Source organism: Vulpes vulpes, chromosome 2 (genome assembly GCF_048418805.1).
Source record: "Vulpes vulpes isolate BD-2025 chromosome 2, VulVul3, whole genome shotgun sequence".
Lineage (NCBI taxonomy): Eukaryota > Metazoa > Chordata > Mammalia > Carnivora > Canidae > Vulpes > Vulpes vulpes.
This window is the reverse complement of record NC_132781.1, coordinates 155,992,704-156,012,263: the sequence shown is the minus strand read 5'-3', so window position 1 is coordinate 156,012,263 and position 19,560 is coordinate 155,992,704. Positions and strand designations below refer to the sequence as shown.

At 36.4% G+C, this 19,560-nt stretch overlaps 1 protein-coding gene across 4 annotated transcripts in view; it reads left to right on the top strand.

Moving 5' to 3' along the window:
- KDM1A (lysine demethylase 1A) overlaps positions 1–19,560 on the top strand; it is a 61,114-nt gene that overhangs the window by 20,938 nt on the left and 20,616 nt on the right. For 2 of the 4 annotated variants that reach the window (XM_072750818.1, XM_072750819.1), the window contains exons 3-9: positions 2,712–2,771; positions 7,678–7,811; positions 12,243–12,321; positions 13,316–13,408; positions 14,297–14,403; positions 16,163–16,244; positions 17,652–17,746. In XM_072750818.1, coding sequence (XP_072606919.1) covers positions 2,712–2,771; positions 7,678–7,811; positions 12,243–12,321; positions 13,316–13,408; positions 14,297–14,403; positions 16,163–16,244; positions 17,652–17,746 — 650 coding nt within the window. The remainder of the gene's footprint in view (positions 1–2,711; positions 2,772–7,677; positions 7,812–12,242; positions 12,322–13,315; positions 13,409–14,296; positions 14,404–16,162; positions 16,245–17,651; positions 17,747–19,560) is intronic. The other 2 variants (XM_072750820.1, XM_072750821.1) reach the window with 1 other exon arrangement.

Genomic DNA, 19,560 nt, shown 5'->3' with positions numbered 1-19,560 from the left:
TCTAGAATATCACTAATAAAGATGATGCTATTACCTGTCTTTGGAGAAGTAGGCACTCTCCAAATACTCAGTGTGTTATGATTAGAGAGAAAGTAGCAACCTCATCTTTAAACATTCATCAAGTCAAGAGACACATTGTTCCCTTACTTAATTTAAGCACTTTTTGTTTCGCTTCTCATCATTTCTTAAGCGTTTATATCACGTATTTGGTTTTCTCCTATTTCTCTGCTTATGCAGTACTTTGCAGTTTCTCTCTGTCTCCCTTTGACTTTATACTGTTAAGAGGTTAAATCATCACAGGGTTTTGAATATTTTTCATATTACTCCTACATATTTTATTAAAGAATAGTATATGAGTTTTGTTCCTTTTTTCAAAAGCAGAAGGCGAAAAAGACCTCCCTACCTTGTAAAAGAGCGACCTTGTTAAGCTTTTGAGTGCATAAATCAGGCTTAAGAAATCTATATTTCCATTAAAGACCATTGACAGAAAACAATCAGCCAAGAGCTTCCTGGAGGTTAAAATAAATTAATTTAGCATACTGTATGACATGTAGTAGGGGGAGAAAGCAAATAAATGATAGAAATAGGAAGGGTAAAATAATTCAGACTTAATGGCTAGCTTAAAAGTAGGCTTTATTTTACTTTTTCTTAAAGTGGTAAAATGCCTTCGTGACAGGAGACTGTAGCTTTCATTCTTGGTCAAGCAGGGTACATAATTTGAGAGAGAGTAGCTATATTATTCCTAGTGCTTAAATGTTATTCTTGGAAACTATTTATTTCATTGTTCTGAGCCCTCTCCCTCCTTTTTAAAATTGATTCAATCTTTTGATTTAGTGTGGTTCTATTTGGAACCAAACAGAACAATAACAACTTCTTTAAAAAAAAAAATCTAAAAGTTTTTTTATGAATAAATCTAGAAGTTACTGAGAATGAACTTTTTTTAAAAGATTTATTTATTCATGAGAGACACAAAGAGAAAGGCAGAGACACAGACAGAGGGAGAAGCAGGCTCCCCAAGGGGAGCCTGATGTGGGACTCTATCCCAGGATACTGGGATCATGACCTGAGCCCAAGGCAGACACTCAATTACTGAGCCACTCAGGTACTCCAAGAATGAACATTTTTTATTTAAACTTTAAAAGTAAAATTTAAAACATAGAGCCTGCATTTTCAAGATATTTGCAGACTGAATCTTGTAAGGAGTCATCTCTTTGGAATTATATGCCCTTTTCTAAAGGCTGTAAACAAATTATACATCTTGAGCCTTGTCTGAGAACCATACCCTTCTATAGTAGAACCTGTCCTTCAGATAGAAGCATAGTGAAATAATTAAAAAAAAAAAATTTATTCATGGAGCCCCAAGTGGGACTGATCCTGGGATCACACCCTGAGGGGAAGACAGATGTTCAACCCCTGAGCCACTCAGGCTCCCCATGAAATAATTTTATTTTTATTTTTATTTTTTTAAAGATTTTATTTATTCATGATAGACAGAGAGAGGGAGGGAGGCAGAGACACAGGCAGAGGGAGAAGCAGGCTCCATCCTGGGACTCCAGGATCATGCCCTGAGCCACCCAGGGATCCCCCATTAAACAATTTTAGAATGAGATTCTATCCTACCTTCTAGTAACCCATTCTAATGTCAAACATCATTTCTTTCTAAACACCTTCATATATATGAGGGTAGAAATGTCATTTTCGCTTTCCTGCTCCCTTAAAATTCACATGGTAGTCAGTCTGCTTTTTCGTTGAGATTCTTTTAAAATAAACTGTTCAGTGAAGCTTGTCTAGTTTAGGTCATTGGAGAGTTTTCATATCTTTCAAGGATCATGCTGTAGTTTTCCTGTAGTGTACCAGGTTGCTAGAAGCTTAAGGAGATTGATAGCATCTGTCTTGGTGATAGATTTTGAGAGTCTGGAAGATGATCTGTCCTGACTTTGTCTGATTGAACTTGCAAGCTGTGATACTTTTCTTGAAGTTATATTTCTGCATTTTAGTCAATTAGGAAAATCTCTTACCTGGCTTGTTGTGTAGCTTGAGTTAGAAGCTCCATCATATCTAGTCTCCCCCGACTCCAACCATGTGTGTCTATCCACATCACTTGGCATATGACTGCAGGGTGTCTTGTGGTGTGTTTGAAAGTTTTACTAAGGAAGCACTGGTGTATTCAGATCTAGTGCTGTCTGGCATGCATAGTAAATGAAACTTTTTTTGGAGCTGAATCTTTACAATCCCTGCTTTGAAGTCAGAGGGAGAATTTTTCATTAAAACCGTCTTTTGCTTGTTCGTTAAGTGTACTCCTTGTGGATAGAAAGGTAAAGATAAAGGGAGATTGTTGCAGCTGTAGACCTAGAGCACGTTACACCGATCTCTCAGTCTAGCAACAAGTAGTAAAAGACCTTTGGAATTCGTTTTTCCCCCATCCAGCCTTGATTAAATAAGACTGACAGCAAGGATTTAGTGATTAGAAATACTGTGTACTTTGCTCTGCTACCTTTCAACAAGAATCAGTGTGTAAAGTTGAAATTTTCTGACCAGAATTTGGAAGACTATGATGTGATTCCCTGGGCCTGATTCAAGAAGGAGCTCTCTGAATATGGGTTTACTAGTTGGCGGTGAATTTGTGAGTCACCAACTATTAGGCCTTTATGTCCAGATATTATCTTAATTTATGGAGTAAGGTCCCTGAGTTCTCCTCTTTCCTTCCACAGGGCAAGCAGGAGGACTTCAAGACGACAGTTCTGGAGGGTATGGAGACGGCCAAGCATCAGGTGAGGGTGGCATTAGATGCTTGCCACTTAGTAGCAAGAGCCGCCAAGTCAGGGATTGATGCTTGCAAGTGTTTTTGGCTATGGTATCCACATTTTAGCCAGAAGCGCAGGGGAAATTTAACCCGCAGGATAGGGTAGTGGAATAGGAGAAGGTGTAGCCAGAACGAAGGCAAGCAAAACATTTTGAAGTCCTCAGGCCGATCTCAGCCCTCCGCTCTTCATGTTCTTGAGGAGATGGCGGGTACTTTTCTCCCCAGCAGCTTTTATAGTAGCAGTAAACATATAAAACATATTTAAGAATCATGGGACCTTTAAAAAGTATAGCTATAAACACAGAGAGGAGAAGCCACAGGCAGAAAGCCTTCAAAAAAATAAAAATAGGACAGAAAGGCAGTCTAGGAGTTAGAGGATATACAGGCAGGGGATTCCTCAGAAGTGGTTGTTAGATGGTATTGGGTACATATTTTTCAATTAACATTACATAGTTAATTTTGTAGTTTAAACATTTTGTCATGTGAAAATTCATCGTTTTTTAAAAGTCTACTCGAAATGCTTTCTTTTCAGATCAAACTGTTGAGATTTTTACTTCTAGGAAAAGGTAAAGGATTAAGTGATTTATAGGGCCCATCTGGAGCCATTAAAGTTTGTTTCAAGAATCCAAAGTAGTATGTCTGGATTTCATCCTTTGCCCTGGATGTTTTTGTGTGGTTCAGTGCTCAAAGCTGACTGATAATGTACATTTTGATAGAAATGGAATAGGTATTACTTCACTTTTGGAGTTTGTTACTTTTCAACTGTTAAGTTTACTTTAAAATTATTTGTCTTTTGCAGTTCTGTACAGCAGGTCTAGGAAATACTTGTATTTTACTCTTGGGTCAAAGTTCACTGTTAATGCAGAAATTAGTGCATAGGGGATCCAGAATGTTAGAAGTAAACTTGTTTAAATGCTCTCCCAAGGATTGGAGGTTGATAATCAGTGCATGGTTATCTGAGAGGAGTTAAAATCCTCATTCAGAGTCTGTGGCAGATAAACCTTCAAGAATGCTGTTCATCAAATGATGCAAAATTGGATCTTCCATGGAACTGTTGAGGATCAGGGATAGCCTTTAGAGCTTTAATCTTGAAAGTAATTGAGTTTTCTTGCTTTTTGTTTTAACGTGGATAAATTTACTCTTTTGCTATAGTAAACAATACATTGTATTGCTGAAAGTAAAAACAGACTTTCATATAAAATTGTGGTGCTTCTGACTTACTGTTTAGTAGAACATGAGTTTTTTTAAAGTGTTTCCAAGAATAGTGGGGACTATTCTGAACCCTTCAAGACCTCTCTTCAGATCTTTGCCATGCTCAGATGAGATGATCAGTTAGAAGCATATGCTTGTAAGTGATCAACGTTCTTTTTTTTTATAAACGCAGATGACCCTCATGGGTATCTTGGGACCAGGATCATATCTTAACTTCTATAAATCCACATCAGTCTGGTGTATTCATCCTAAATCTTAAAAGTTAGAAGGGAACTTAAGGTCATTTTCACTAGTTTCCTGCTTTCAAACAGAATATTGTATCCACCTCTGTTTTATGGATTAGGACTTGAAATATAATTAAATGATATGACCAAAGATACACCAGCAGCTGGAGGAGTGAGAACCCAGAGGTCTTCTTTCTCATGCATAGACTAGTCCTTGTACCCTCCCTCATAGAATCACTTGAAGTGTATGTACCTTTCCCCTAAAAAAATAAAAGATATAAAGCATAAGAAATCATGATTCTCCTTTTTTTTTTTCTTTTCCTCTCCTTTCCCTCTATTCTTTTTGTTTTTATACTATTGTAGGACTGGATATGGTGCATCTGTAGTTTACTAATTTTAAGTGTCTTTTATATGTAGATTCTTGTCAGGCTTTTGTTTTCACTCCTCAACTAGAAATGTAGCTATTCTAGTTAATTCATCTACTTCATGAAAAAAAGGCAATTAACTTTCATGGAGGTCTTCTTTTCTGTTAATTTTTATATCTGTTACCTCACTCTCCTCAGGATAATACCTGTATCATCAGAATCAGGGAGGAAGTGGTTTCATGGAGTAGAGAATTTATATCTTCACCTTCCCCTAACACTTTTCTGCGTCTCTAATCTATTGAAAGAAGCCTTCATATTCCCTTAAATATTTTACAACTTTTACTATGTTTTCAGAGTAAGTGTGAGCCAGTCAGACCATTAGAAAGGGTATTTCTACTTCAGCATGACTGCATTTTGACAGGTGGCATTGGGATTTCCTGTGTCAAGCATGGGGGAAAAAGGAATTGAACTAAGGGGCAAGATAGATATGCAGGCAGCCCTGGGGCTTTTAAAAAAATTAAGGTAGCATCTTTGAAACATTCTCAATTTCCAGAATACCAGACTGTGTTAAGTGCACACAAACACTAAGTGTAAATTACTTTTGAATTAAATGTACTACTAGTACTTCCTTTTAATAAAGGTATTATTAGAGTCAATTGTATTTTTTAAGATTTTTCCCTCTAAAGGAAATACTTACAAGTAATATTGTCCAGAATGGTCTATTAGTTCGTTTTGGAAAGAGTGCTTTGATTTCTATTCTGAATAGCTTGGGTTCCAAGTTAACATTTTTGGTTTCTTTGATAAAAGGTTAGTTGTGTGTGTGTTGTTTTTTTTTACAAGATTTTTATATTGATAATGATCTTCCTTCCTTGAAATAAGTCTTCATCCCTAAAAGCCGAAAGGAAGAAAATAATTACTGAGTTTTTAGAAACTGTTTTCATTTTTAAAAATCGACAAAAGTGTCTAAGAGTAACTAGGTGTTTTTGGATGTTATGTAGAAGATAGAATGGAGAAGAATATTATTCCACACATACATTAGTGTCACACTTTTGGCTTAATTCATTTTGTTAATCATTTGGTGTTTGATTTAAGGATATTTTTAAAATGTAACATGACTTATGTAAATAACATTTAATTGTTACATAGTCTCAAGATTACCAAAGTTAGCCAACTATTTTAGAGTGATTTTTTTTTTTTTTTTTTTTTAATAAGAGCACTTGGAACAAGGAGCCAAATAAAAAATTTAGTGTTTTTCCCCTATGTGGTTTTTTTTTTTTTTTTTTTTTTTTTTTTTTTTTTTTTTTTTACTGTCGTTGACAGTAGTATTTTGTAGTAGGATTGATGTTCAATGATGACTTAATAAACATGTAGAGAAGGTATAGCTAAAAAAACTACCCCAGTTTTGGGGCAGGGGGGAGTAGGGGGGAGTACAGTTTATAGAGTTCATTGGCTTTCATGTTAGTAGTAGTGTACACTTATGAAGGTAATCTGTTTTAAGAGATCTTTGTTATTGTGTAGATAATACTCAACATAATGTGACATGTTTTTGTTCTTAGTTTTATTTTTTGTTTATTCGATTGGGGGGTAGGGAATAGGGACATCAAAGCTGTGTGTACCTTTAGAGAATTTCACGTTACTGAAATAACCTATACCTCTGTTGCCAGCATTTCTTCTCTTCTTGCCTTAATTTCATGTTCTCCTCTCAACAGTATGGCTCTTATTATTTTTTTCATTATGGAATAATTAATTATCCTGAAAGTCTTTAATTTTAGGTTGATATTTATTAAATGAGAGAATTGTTGACTTAGTAATGTGAATATAGTACATGGGCCCTCATTATCTGTTGTGAGTAGATAGCTTTTCCCCCTTCTTTCCCAAGAATATTGTTTCTTAATGTGCCACCCATATTAGCATTAGGCATTTTTCCTTGACCTCGTGTTAACCATTTTGTCCTAGTTAGTATCTTTAAATGTCTGTGGAAACAGCACTTTAATAGCTTAGTTGTCATTTTCTAAGTTACATCCTTAACTGCATTGTTCTTTTTATTTTCTTAATCTTACTATGCCTTTTCTTAATTTTATTTCCATTATCAATGTTTCTAACTACTTGTTTTATGTGCTTTAAATGATTAAATATGGATATCTGGTGCCTGTTTCGTTACTTACATAGAATTACTTCAAAGGTATTGAATTTTGAAACTTTTTTTTTCATAAGCTGGTGGTTAAATATATCTTTTATAAGGTGATCTTAGAAATACAGGTAAAATACACATAAATGTATTTCTAAGGACATTCTGTAAAGATGTACTTGATTATCAGCTTGTAAAAATAATCGGTTTAATACCCAATTTTAAAAGTTTCAAAGTAATATATATTTTACTTGTACATTGCATGTATCTGTAGTGTATAGTATATGTAGTTAACATACTTGTGTAATGTAGTATAAAGCATTTTTATGTTTTTGCTGGGAAAGGTAAATTCTTTGCTTTCTTCTGTGTCCTCATTGTAGTCTGCCTAACTTACTGTTTGCCAGCGTTGCATAATGGGGACTAATGGATGGTACCACTGACGAGATAATCTAACTTTGTTACTGTTGGTTATGTTCCCTGCTGTAATCTTAAAAGAAGGCATGTGGTTGTGTTTTTCACTCTGTAGTTTCTTTTGCTTTCCCATTAGTTTGTTTTCCTTTATTCTGGTTCTTTAGTTTAAGATTTCGTGTACACTCTCAGTGATGCTAATTTTAATTAGAGTATCTTCCAGTATTATAAAGTTATTTTGTGGATAAAGAAAATATGTTGCATGCTTTGTTATGTTTTCTGAGGTAGATTGTTTCATTCATTAGTAAACTGTAATTTTGGGAATATTAAGCTCAACAGAGTAAGTAAATTCTAAAGATGTTCCAGCTTTTGAGCAAAATGAAAGTTTTGTTTTTTTGTTTTTTTGAAAGGAGATGGTCAGTGTTCTGTGAACAGGCAGAGCTTTATAGAGGTTCTTCAGGCAGAAAAGGAGTTTCATTATCCCTGATTTTGTATTCACTTGCACTTTTCCCAGAAGTCCTTTGCTTTCTTTGCTAGGTGTGGAGGGTGCAGCTTTCCAGAGTAGACTTCCTCATGACCGGATGACTTCTCAAGAAGCAGCCTGTTTTCCAGATATCATTAGTGGACCACAGCAGACCCAGAAAGTGTTTCTGTTCATTAGAAACCGCACAGTAAGTTTCCATGTCAGCTTTTTTCTGTTTGGATTATAAAAAATGCATATTGCTTTTATGGAGAATATCAGAAAAAAGAGAGGAAGAATTACAAAATTACCTATAACATGTACCATTAACCAGAGGTAATATGTTAAAAATTAGTTTTTTTCCCTTTGGTCATTTTTTTAAAATGTATATTTAATTTTTGTTCTTAAATTTGAAATGCTATTTCCATATATTCTTTGGATTATTTTCATTCTCTTTTTTTTGTTTGTTTTTTTAAGATTTTATTTATTTATCCATGAGAGATACACAGAGGCAGAGACACGCAGGCAGAGGGAGAAGCAGGCTCCTCGCAAGGAGCCTGATGTGGGACTCAATCCCAGGACTGGGATCATGCCCTGAGCCAAAGGCAGACACTCAACTGCTGAGCCACCCAGGTGTCCTATCTTTTCATTCTTCATAACCTCGTAAACATGGATCTTCATTTAAACTTTTTTTAAAAAAACTTTATTTTAAGTAAACTTATGTGGGGCACAAACTCCCAACCCTGAGATCAAGAGTTGTATGCTCTACTGACTGAGCCAGGTGCCTGGAAACCTCTTTGGGGGGGGGGGGGGGGGAGTGCAGAAGGGGAAGGAGAGAGAATCTTAAGCAGGCTCCACACCCAGCTCAGAGCTGATCACAGGGCTCAGTCTCACAACTCCGAGATTATGACCTGAGCGGAAGTCAAGAGTCAGATGCTTAACTGACTTGAGTCACTCAGGTGTCTCCCCAACCATACCTTTTTAAAAAAGATTTTATTATTCTAGAGAGAACATGAACTGGAGGAGGAGCAGAGGAGAGGCAGGGGGAAAGAATGTCAAGCCAACTAGGTGCTGAGGGTGGAACCTGTTACTGGACTAAATCCTGCAACCCTGAGATCATGACCTAAGCCCAAACCAAGAATTGGGGCACTCAACTGACTGAGCCAGCCAGGCCCCCTCCCCTTTTTACAATTTTTAAATAATCATTTTGTCCTTTGATCCCAGGATAAGAGAAACTCTAATTCTGTTCTACTTGTCTGCTTCAACCTCCTTCTCTAGCTAAATGCTTGATTTTGAGGTCTGCATAATATTTTGTCTGTTGGTCGGGTCATACTGTAAATTAGGCATTTAAATGTCCATTTGTGCTTTATTAAGCTGTGAACAGCTTTATACATTTTTTTTAAAAAGATTTTATTTATTTATTTATTCATGAGAGACACAGAGAGAGAGGGGTAGAGACATAGGCAGAGGGAAAAGCAGGGTCCATGCAGGGAGGCTGACGTGGCACTTGATCTTGGGTCTCCAGGATCACGGCCTGGACCGAAGGCGGCGCTAAACCGCTGAGCCACCTGGGCTGCCCAGCTGTATACATTCTTGACTCTATCTCTGGTTGTTATTTCCTTTTAACAGTGTTCTAGAAGGAGAATTACCTTGTCAAAAAATAGGAACAGTTTTTGGGTTTTGTTACTTATATATAGTCAGATGGCTTCCCAGAGAGACTGAATCAGTCAGCAACTCTATTTTTCTGCCCCTGCTTTGGTTATTAAAACAATGATAATCTGTACTGCTATTATAGACTAAAAGTTTTTCATTTCTTTTCCATTTCTTACTTAGACTGACTTTTTTTTCACATTTATTAGTCATTTGTATTTCTTTTGTGAATTTTTCTTTTATTTTTTTCTTTTGTGAATTTTCATGACCTTTATTCATCAGACATTTTTTTTTTTTTTTTAAGATTTTATTTATTTATTCGAGAGGGAGAAGCAGGCTCCATGCAGGGAGCCCAATGTGGGACTCAGTCCTAGGACTCCAGGATCACACCCTGGGCTGAAGGCAGGCACTAACCTGCTGAGCCACCCAGAGATCCCCTCATCAGAAATTTTTTAGCCATAGAGGAGGGCAAGGTACTCTTCAGAACATATTCCTTGTGCTCTAGGGTGATACAAAGTAAAAGAAATTTATGTTGTAATTTCAGCTACTTTGAATATAGCTCAGAAATGTCATTTTAGCATGTCTGCTTTTTTAGCTACCACTAACTTCTTTATTTTGGCTGTTAGATTGCAAAACCTCTGCTGAATTTAGTTAAATGTTATTTAGCTAGAGTGATTGGTGGATTATACTGGGTTTTCATAGTACAGAATAAAGGGATTTTTGAGCATATGAAGAAGAAATCAGGGTAAGTTTTTAAAAAGTAAATGGAACATTTTTTTAATAATGTTTGTATTTCTTTTTTTTTTTTTTAAGATTTTATTTATTTATTCATGAGAGACACACAGAGGGAGAGGCAGAGACACAGGGAGAGGGAGAAGCAGGCTCCATGCAGGGAGCTTGGTGCAGGACTCCATCCTGGAACTCCAGGATCATGCCCTGAGCCGAAGACAGAGAGAGGCTCAACCTCTGAGCCACCCAGGCATCCTGTAAATAGAAAATTCTTAATGTAGATTTCTGACACTTGTCTTAAAATCAGCTTCTGTGTGTAGCATGTCAACATTTGATTTAAATGGAGTTTTTAGGGGACATCTGGCTGGCTTAGTCAGTAGAGCATATGACTCTTGATCTCAGGATCTTGAGTTCAAAGCCCAACATTTGACGTAGAGATCACTTAAAATTAATTTTTTTTTTTTTTTAAGATTTTATTTATTCATGAGAGAGAGAGAGAGAGAGAGGCAGAGACACAGACAGAGGGAGAAGCGTGGGACTTGATCCGGGACTGCAGGATCACACCCTAGGCCGAAGGCGGCACTAAACTGCTGAGCCACCAGGGCTGCCCTTAATTCATTTTTAAAATGGATTCTTTTTTAAGATAAGGTCATCATTTTTTTTATTTCATCTGAGGGAAGTTTTCACTCTTTACTTGAATTTCACTCTTTACAGTGATCTCTTTCCTGTGATTTCTATTCTGTGATTTGGGGAAGGAAGGACTGGCCCAGGTTAGAGTTCTGCGCTTCTGACTGTGTAACTGAACATAAAGCGTTCTCTTACAAGAGTTGTATCAGTTCCTTTGTTTACAGATTTTGAAACCACAACTTTAGGATTATTGAGCTTAAAAACTGTGACCCAAGCCTTTTTTTTTTTTTTTTTTTTTAATAGGATGGATAGAGGAAGAAGGCTTGTGTTGAGGGGTGAGGAGCTTGGGCCCAGTGTATAGTTGAGGAAGTGCATTTTGCCTTGTCAGTGACCAGCAAGAAAAGTAGAGGATGGTTATGAATTTGGCTATGTCTCTTTGTAATTGGGTTTATTTACACATTGCCACATTTCTTTGTTGAAACTTGTCTTTGGACCAATTAATTTTCAGCTAAGACTTAAATATGGTGGTAGTTTGTCGTTCCATTTATTTATTTATTTATTTATGATTTATTTATTCATGATAGACATAAAGAGGGAGAGAGGCAGAGACACAGGCAGAGGGAGAAGCAGGCTCCTTGCCGGGAGCCTGACGCGGGACTTGATCCTGGGACTCCAGGATCCTGCCCTGGGCCAAAGGCAGGCACTAAACTGCTGAGCCACCCAGGGATCCCCCTGCCTGTTCCATTTAAAGAGCATTTGTGTTTGAGCTTATTGATTGTACCATAATATTTTTCATTCCTTATCTTACTGCTTTTTCATCAGTATTTGAAATAATTAACTATTATTTTCTTCTTAAACATAGAACTCCCTTAGCTTAACACAGTATTCTGGTTTTTCTCCTGTCTCCCTGGTCTTTGTCTTCTCTGAGTGCTTTGTATGCTTAGCTTTAAAAACAGGCCGTTATAAAAAAACAAACAAACAAACAGGCCATTATGTGAACTGATTGGAGTTCCTTAAGACTCCTTATGGTCTCTCCCTCCCCATACTGTCTTTCCCCCCCTAGAAGGCCTCTTCTGCACATTGGCTTCAGTTATCACCCATAAGCAAATGGCTCCTCAGACCCTTAGCTCTGTATCTAGATGCCAATCTTATATCTTTTCTTGGTTGTCTTGAAACTAAACTCACCTCTTCTTTCATTGACCCTCATTTAGGGACTAGCATACCAACTCATTTAGTTGTGCAAGACAAAAACTGGAGTTATCCTTGGCACCTCTGCCCTCCCCTACCACATCTGCATATCTAATTTGATCATTTGATTCTGTGGATTTTATCTAGTCTGTATCTCTGGAGTCATGTAACCCAGTTTAAATCCTTATTGGTCCCTACCAGCTGTATGATACTTGCAAGTTACTAGGTTTTTTTTTTTTTTTTTTTTTTTTTAGGCTAAATATCTTTCAGCTTCTTCAGTAATTTACTCATTTGACATCGTTTTGTGTTTCATCAGTTTGTCAAGAATATAACCCTCTGTCTCAATGAAAGGAAAGCCTATATTTGAGGCCTTAGAGTTGAAAAGATATTTTAAAGTGGTCAAGTGGTCTATGTCTACTCGTATAATAAAATTTCCATTTAAATACAGTTGCAGTTGTGGTTGGATAATCCAAAGATTCAGCTGACCTTTGAGGCCACTCTCCAACAATTAGAGGCACCTTACAACAGTAAGTAGTGTTATCAGTGGGATTAATTTTGGTTCATGGTTCATTGATAATGAATTTTTTTCAATTCATATTTCCATCTTACTTTACCTTGTGCTATGCAAAAATAAGCCTTGTAGAAAACTATTATGTATCTATTATTTTCTTGGTTTTTAAATTGTGAGTTTAAGAGATTGCTAATCATTTCACCAGGACTATGTTCCAACTTTAATCCTTAGAGTACTTTGTTGACATTTGATTGGCTGGCTGGCTTTCTCATTTTCCATTTATCACCCACAAAGTCTTGAAAAGTTTTTTCCAAAGTAACTGAGTATAATACTACTTTTAAAAGGGGTTAGTTTAGTTTAGTTTTTTTTTTTTTTTTTTAAGATTTTTATTTATTTATTCATAGAGACACAGAGAGAGGGAGAGAGGCAGAGGACAGGCAGAGGGAGAAGCAGGCTCCATGCAGGGCTCCTGACGTGGGACTCAATCCCGGGTCTCCAGGATCAGGCCCTGGGCTGAGGCAGCGCTAAACTGCTGAGCTGCCCTAAAAGGGTTAGTTTTATCCTTTATGTCTTCTATAACAGAATGTCATTATTAAAAATTCCAAATTATGTGATACGCATTTTGGATTACACCACAGACCAATAGTTCTAGGAATCACTTTTCTTTTTTCTTTTTTTTTTTTTTAAAGATAGATAGATATAGATTGATTGATTGATTTATGAGAGATAACAGAGACAAAGACATAGAGGGAGAAGCAGGCTCCATGCAAGAAGCCCAGTGTGGGACTCGATCCTGGGATTCCGGGATCACACCCTGGGCTGAAGGCAGACACTCAACCATTGAGCCACTCAGGCATCCCAGGAATCACTTTTCTAAAGGAGTCACATGATCTTGTAGTTTATGGAAAATATGTATAGAATAACTTCATAATGGATAAATAGAAGAATTAAAGAGCTTTGTTTAAACTGCTAAAAATATGAACATGTTTTAAAATTCATTTATCCTGTAGGTGATACTGTGCTAGTCCACCGAGTTCACAGTTATTTAGAGCGTCATGGTCTGATCAACTTTGGCATCTATAAGAGGATAAAACCCCTACCAAGTAAGGACCTGACCAATAGACTTTATGGTTTTAAGTTACAGTTCTAGACTCTTTTATTTCCAGGAGATTTTAGCATTTTATTTTGATTTCTAAGTCTAAATTTGGAGTCAGATATTCCCAAGTTTATTATAGGTCAAGTTTAAAGTAAAATCTCTTCATAAATATGCATTGCAAAAAAAAAAAATATGCATTGCATATATATAATGCATTGCATATATATAATATATATAATTTATATATATATAAATATGCATAAATATGCACTTATCAAATTGTTGGTTTGATAAGTGTACTTTAGTAAAAGATATTGAATTTCCAGTATAAGAAAAATCAGAAAACAAAATTTGTTAAAAATGAAAGAAGTCCATTATGAAAGCAGATTTGAGGTTTTCTTTCAGTGAGATGTTCTTTATACTGCCAAGAATCTAGGAGTCAGGGATATTTTGAGAATTAACACATTTGTTTGTTTTTAGTTAATTTATCTTTGATGCTTTAATAAGTCTTCAAAAAGGAATAGTAAAGACTCCAGAAGTAGAGCTTAAAGATGACTTTAAGAATAATTTGGCTGTCATATTGTCCTAGTATAATTGTGAGGTAAATGCTATTCATAATAAGTTAACCTGTCACATGACTGCAGTAAAATGAGAAAGTAGATCTTAAAGGATTTCATCTATAAATTTTTAACACTGAATTAAAGTGTGTAAATTTCAGGTACTTGCTAATTTGTATTCAGATAGTTTCTCTATTTTGAAAATGAGTGAACTGTTTACCTTGTAAGACATTGTGACATGTTGAGAACTATAGGTTTTCATGATTTAGAAAATGATAAAACAGACTCTTACATCTGCAACAAAATATTGTAATTTTTATTCATTTTTTTCTTTTTAGCTAAAAAGACAGGGAAGGTTATTATTATAGGCTCTGGGGTCTCAGGCTTGGCAGCAGCTCGTCAATTACAAAGTTTTGGAATGGATGTCACACTACTGGAAGCCAGGGTAAGAATTTTATTTTGCGTTCAGAAAGCCTCACCTAATGGAAATAGATATTTATCAATACAGTAAGAAATTACCTTGCAAATTAATGAATCCTACAACTTGAACTAAACCAAACAGATTTGTATACTACTCAGAGTATTTTAGATTATGCTATTTATATTGGATAAAGCAATTTGACAGTGAAGCTTTGAAAGGTGCTCAGTGAGTATTTAGAGTATGCAAATGATCTATATAGCCCTTTGATGGATATTTTTGGGTCATTGTTTCTTATAGTTAACTTTTCAAATTTTGGACCTTCATCGACATACCCTTTGCAGGTGGCAGTTATTTTTAGTGGTGGAGCAGAGTGGATTGTATTCCTTATTTGATAGTAAAAGAAAAGGAGAGCATCTCAGGCAGCAGCCGACTCTGTGCCTGACGTAGCCAAGATATGTTGGTTCCCTTATCGTCAGTCTAGAAAGAGAAATGGAAGTTGAAGGAGGAAAGGGATGATGGCACAGAGAAGGGGGGAAAAGAACATCATGTTAAGATGCTACTATTCAATTTATTTTCGTGAGTGATTTTTTTTTAAAGATTTTATTTATTCATGAGAGAGAGAGAGAGAGAGGCAGAGACACAGGCAGAGGGAGAAGCAGGCTCAATGCAGGGAGCCTGACGTGGGACTTGATCCCGGGTCTCCAGGATCACGCCCTGGGCCGAAGGCAGGCACTTAACCACTGAGCCACCGAGGGATTCCCTCTTGAGTGATTTTTGACAGTTATCTTCCAGTGGCTTACAGGCCTCTGTGGACTCATACCATTTAAAAAACAAAAAAACACTTCTCAGGTTACCTAAACAATCTAAAATTTTATAGAAGCTTTCAAAATGTTTTGTGTAGTACATCTAAGTTACTTTTTATAAATTGATAATTTTAAAAAATATTCTTTTCAAATAAAGTATGGAAAAATCAAAATAATTTTTAATATAGTCTTGTAAAAATGATATTTTATAGATAATTTAGGAAACATTTGTGTGCCCTCTTGTCCTGTGTACTGGCAATATAGTAATGAATAATGGGATCATTATGATCCCTACCTGTGCAGAGTTTTAATCTAGTATACAAGAATTTGTTTTGCTTTGTTTTGCTTTTGTTTAATTTCAGGTTACAGAGTATTCTCATAATATCCATGATTAAAGTGTCACTACAGCTCAGTAATTTTTCCCCCATACTTGAGATTCCCTAGTCAGCAGAGATAAACTTGGGTCTATTGAGGAATGAGAGAGATTGTCAGAAGTTTATGTTCAGTAGACATTCTGCGCCAGGACGTTTTTTAGGGCTGCACTAGTAAACCATTGGTCTGAGAAGTCCTCGGTCATCACAATGGACTTTGGGGTTGGGGGCCAAGAGTCAGAACTGGTAGTAGAAAGGTGGCATTTAGTGTTGCAGTTTGTGAACAGATATTTTCTGTGTGAGTGGCCCTTGCTCAGCCTAAACAGTAAATGGTATTAGAGACAGCTGGGTAGAGAGATAATAGTACCAATGGCTGAATATGTCTCTGGCTGTCAAATTGTTTCATATCCTATCATTCCTTACCTACCACTCCTTCAAATAGTGCCCATGCTGCAAGCCATGTATACTCAACTATATGTTGGTTTTTGGTTTTGTTTTTTGTTTTTTGTTTCAATTATAAGAGTCAGAGGCCTAGGATGGTATACCATGCCGGGTTCTTATGGTTAAAATAGAATTAATGATTTCAACCATTTAATTTCTGAAAAACAGGATCGAGTTGGTGGACGAGTTGCTACATTTCGCAAAGGAAACTATGTAGCTGATCTTGGAGCTATGGTAGTGACAGGTCTTGGTAAGTAGTCCTTAGTTTGTTTTTTTTTTTGTTGTTGTTTTTTAAAGATTTTATCTATCTATCTATCTATTTATTTATGACACAGAGAGAGCAAGAGGTAGAGACACAGGCAGAGGGAGAAGCAGGCTCCATACAAGGAGCCTGATGCGGGACTCGATCCCAGGACTCCGGAATCATGCTCTGGGCTGAAGACAGGCTCTAAACCACTGAGCCACCCAGGGATTCCCCAGTAGTCCTTAGTTTTATGCTGTTATACAAGGTCTGAGATTCATGATTAAGCTTATGTTTTAAAGCTTTTTGTTTAAAAACCCATAAATGTGGTTTTAAAATATTTTGGTTTAAGATACTGTTCTTACTGTTAGTAATAGGCGAATTGACAGATAGTTTTCCTGGAAAGATACATCAGTATGTGCAAAATTTAAATCGTACATATGTTTTGACCTAGCACATTCAGTTCTAGGAAATTATCATAATAGACAAGTGGACCATGTTGTTTGGAGCTTTTTTTTTTTTCTTTTTAATTTATTTAGTTTTTGTTTGTTTAAAGATTTTATTATCTATTTGTGAGAGTATATGAATGAGCACACATACACATGCAAGGGGAGGGACAGAAAGGAGGGAGAGAATATCAAGCTGACTCTGCACTGAGCACAGAGCCCATTGCAGGGCTTGATCTCTCTCTCTCTCTCTCTTTTTTAATATTTTATTTATTTATTCATAGAGACGCAGAGAGAGAGAGGCAGAGACAGGCAGAGGGAGAAGCAGTCTCCATGCAGGGAGCCTGATGTGGGACCTGGGTCTCTAGGATCACACCCTGGGCTGAAGGCGGTGCTAAACCTCTGAGCCACCAGGGCTGCCCGTGAGGCTTGATCTCGACCTGGAGATCATGACCTGAGCCAAAACCAAGGTTCTGACACTTAACCAACTGAGCCACCTAGATGCCCCTGCAGCTTTTGAAATATGGCATAGCAAAATGTTAGAACCCATGGTTCTGGGGATTAAATTGTTATACAAGGAGAACTATACAGCCCCTAAATATTTTGTAGCTTTATAGTAACATGAAATTATGGCCAGTTTATTGCTAAGTTGAGAAAAGATTACACAACAATATATGCATTGTGATCTCTGTGTGTGTGTATGTGTATGATCTATGATTTTATGCACATGAAATCTAGAAGAATCTGTAATAAAATGTTAACTAACACATGGGATTATGGGTAATTTTTTGGCTCTTTATGCTTATCTTACATATTTTGCATATTATTATTTTAGTTTGGGCAGTTTTTTGATCTATAATTCACATATCCTAAACTTGGAGTATTTTAAATTTTGAGTAAAAATATTTTTGCTTTGATGTTTTCTCTTTTCATAGATATGTTGAATTTAATAGTTTGAGTTTTTTTTTAGGAGGGAATCCCATGGCTGTGGTCAGCAAACAAGTAAATATGGAACTGGCCAAGATCAAGCAAAAGTGTCCACTTTATGAAGCCAATGGACAAGCTGTAAGTTGAGGACAAACAGAACTTTTCAAAATTTCTCTGGGTCAGTTGAAACAACAATTTGGGGTAAATGTGTGTTTGAATATACCCACATGTCAATATGAACTGAAGGTAGAAATTATGTGACATTCTGATTGTTCCTTAATTGTGAGCTATATAGGATGGGATGATTATTGCATATATGCAAATTTACATTGCCTATTCAGGCATTCATCCTTAGACATTTAATGAAGGCTAGCTAGACAGTTAATTTTTTTTATTTGGCTGTGGCCACCTACTCTAAGAGACCTGTGAAATTGACACCTGATTCATTTCTTTGTATTGTGCCTCCCATCATGTGCTTTAGCTCTGTGTGCTCTTTATGACTTCAGTTTTGTGTGTGTAGGTTCAAGATTTTGATGAACTAATGGCCAAATGGTGATATTGAACTCAGATGTTTAGGTAGATTAAAGTATTTGTTGACCAGGGGCATAGGAGCTTCCCCAGGTTTAGTAGGCAGTAACATGGAAGTGATATTTGCTATGAGAGAGTAAGAGTAGTTTAACAACAACCATGTTGAGAGGTTTAGACCATGCAAGTCAGTTCTAATTTTGGGGGATTTTTAGTAGGCAGTAACATGGAAGTGATATTTGCTATGAGAGAGTAAGAGTAGTTTAACAACAACCATGTTGAGAGGTTTAGACCATGCAAGTCAGTTCTAATTTTGGGGGATGGTAAGAGTAGTTTAACAACAACCATGTTGAGAGGTTTAGACCATGCAAGTCAGTTCTAATTTTGGGGGATGGGTGAAATTCAAAAGTTCATATTCAGATTTTACCAGCCCTCCCCTATCAGGAATGAGGAAGTTTACCATTCTTAGGATATAAGCATGTTATCATCTTTATATTTTGAGGAAGATTCACTATATAAATGGCAGTTTAGCTGTTGTTGCTCAAAGTGGTAAGATCCCAACTCTTGAATTTACTCAAGACAGACATAAAGGAACGCTTGGCTCTCCTATCCTCACCATTCTGGATTCAGATTCCTTCCAGGGCTTATTTTGGGGTGGGTGGGGGGCAGGACAACTTTCTGGCAGAATAAACAAACTAGACTGAACAAGAGAAAAAGGAGGAAGTAGAGCTCTTAACAATTCAATAAACTTGTTATTCTGCAAAGATCTCTAAAGGCTATAGAGATGAATAAGACAGTCCCTGCTATATAAGACCCCACAGTCTAGTGGGGTTTGTACACAGATAATTTTTTTCCCAACTTTTTATAATGGAAAATTTTAAACCTATACAAAAGTAGAAAGAATAGTATAATAATGGACTTTCATTTATTCTAGTCTTATTGCATGTATTCAATAGATTTTTTTTGGTCTGGAGTATTTTAAAGCAAATCACAATCAGGAAGTATTTACTAAATATTTGCCAAAATCTAGGCATTGTTCTCTACATTGAGTATGTATTCCCTGCACTCAAGGGTCTTAAATTATAGGGACTCTGGTTATCTTATGAACCCAAGAACATCAGGAATTATAGGAATTAAAATTAAAATCAGATGTTAAAATCTGTGACACTCCCATTTGCCCCCCAAGTACACGCCAACCACAAACATACTGCTCATACATATACCAGTAACACAAGGCAGATTTGCTAGGGGTTAGATAAAAGGATAAATTGCTATGGAAGAGTCAGTGGGGAGGGGAAGAGAGTGAGAGTCAAAGTCTCTGAAAGTGGGAGGGGCAAGAGTAGGGAGAGATTTAGAGGGAAAGCATTTGTGAAGATAGCTTGGGACTTAATGTGGTTGTGGAGGAAGGTTTAAGTCTAAGAAGTCTT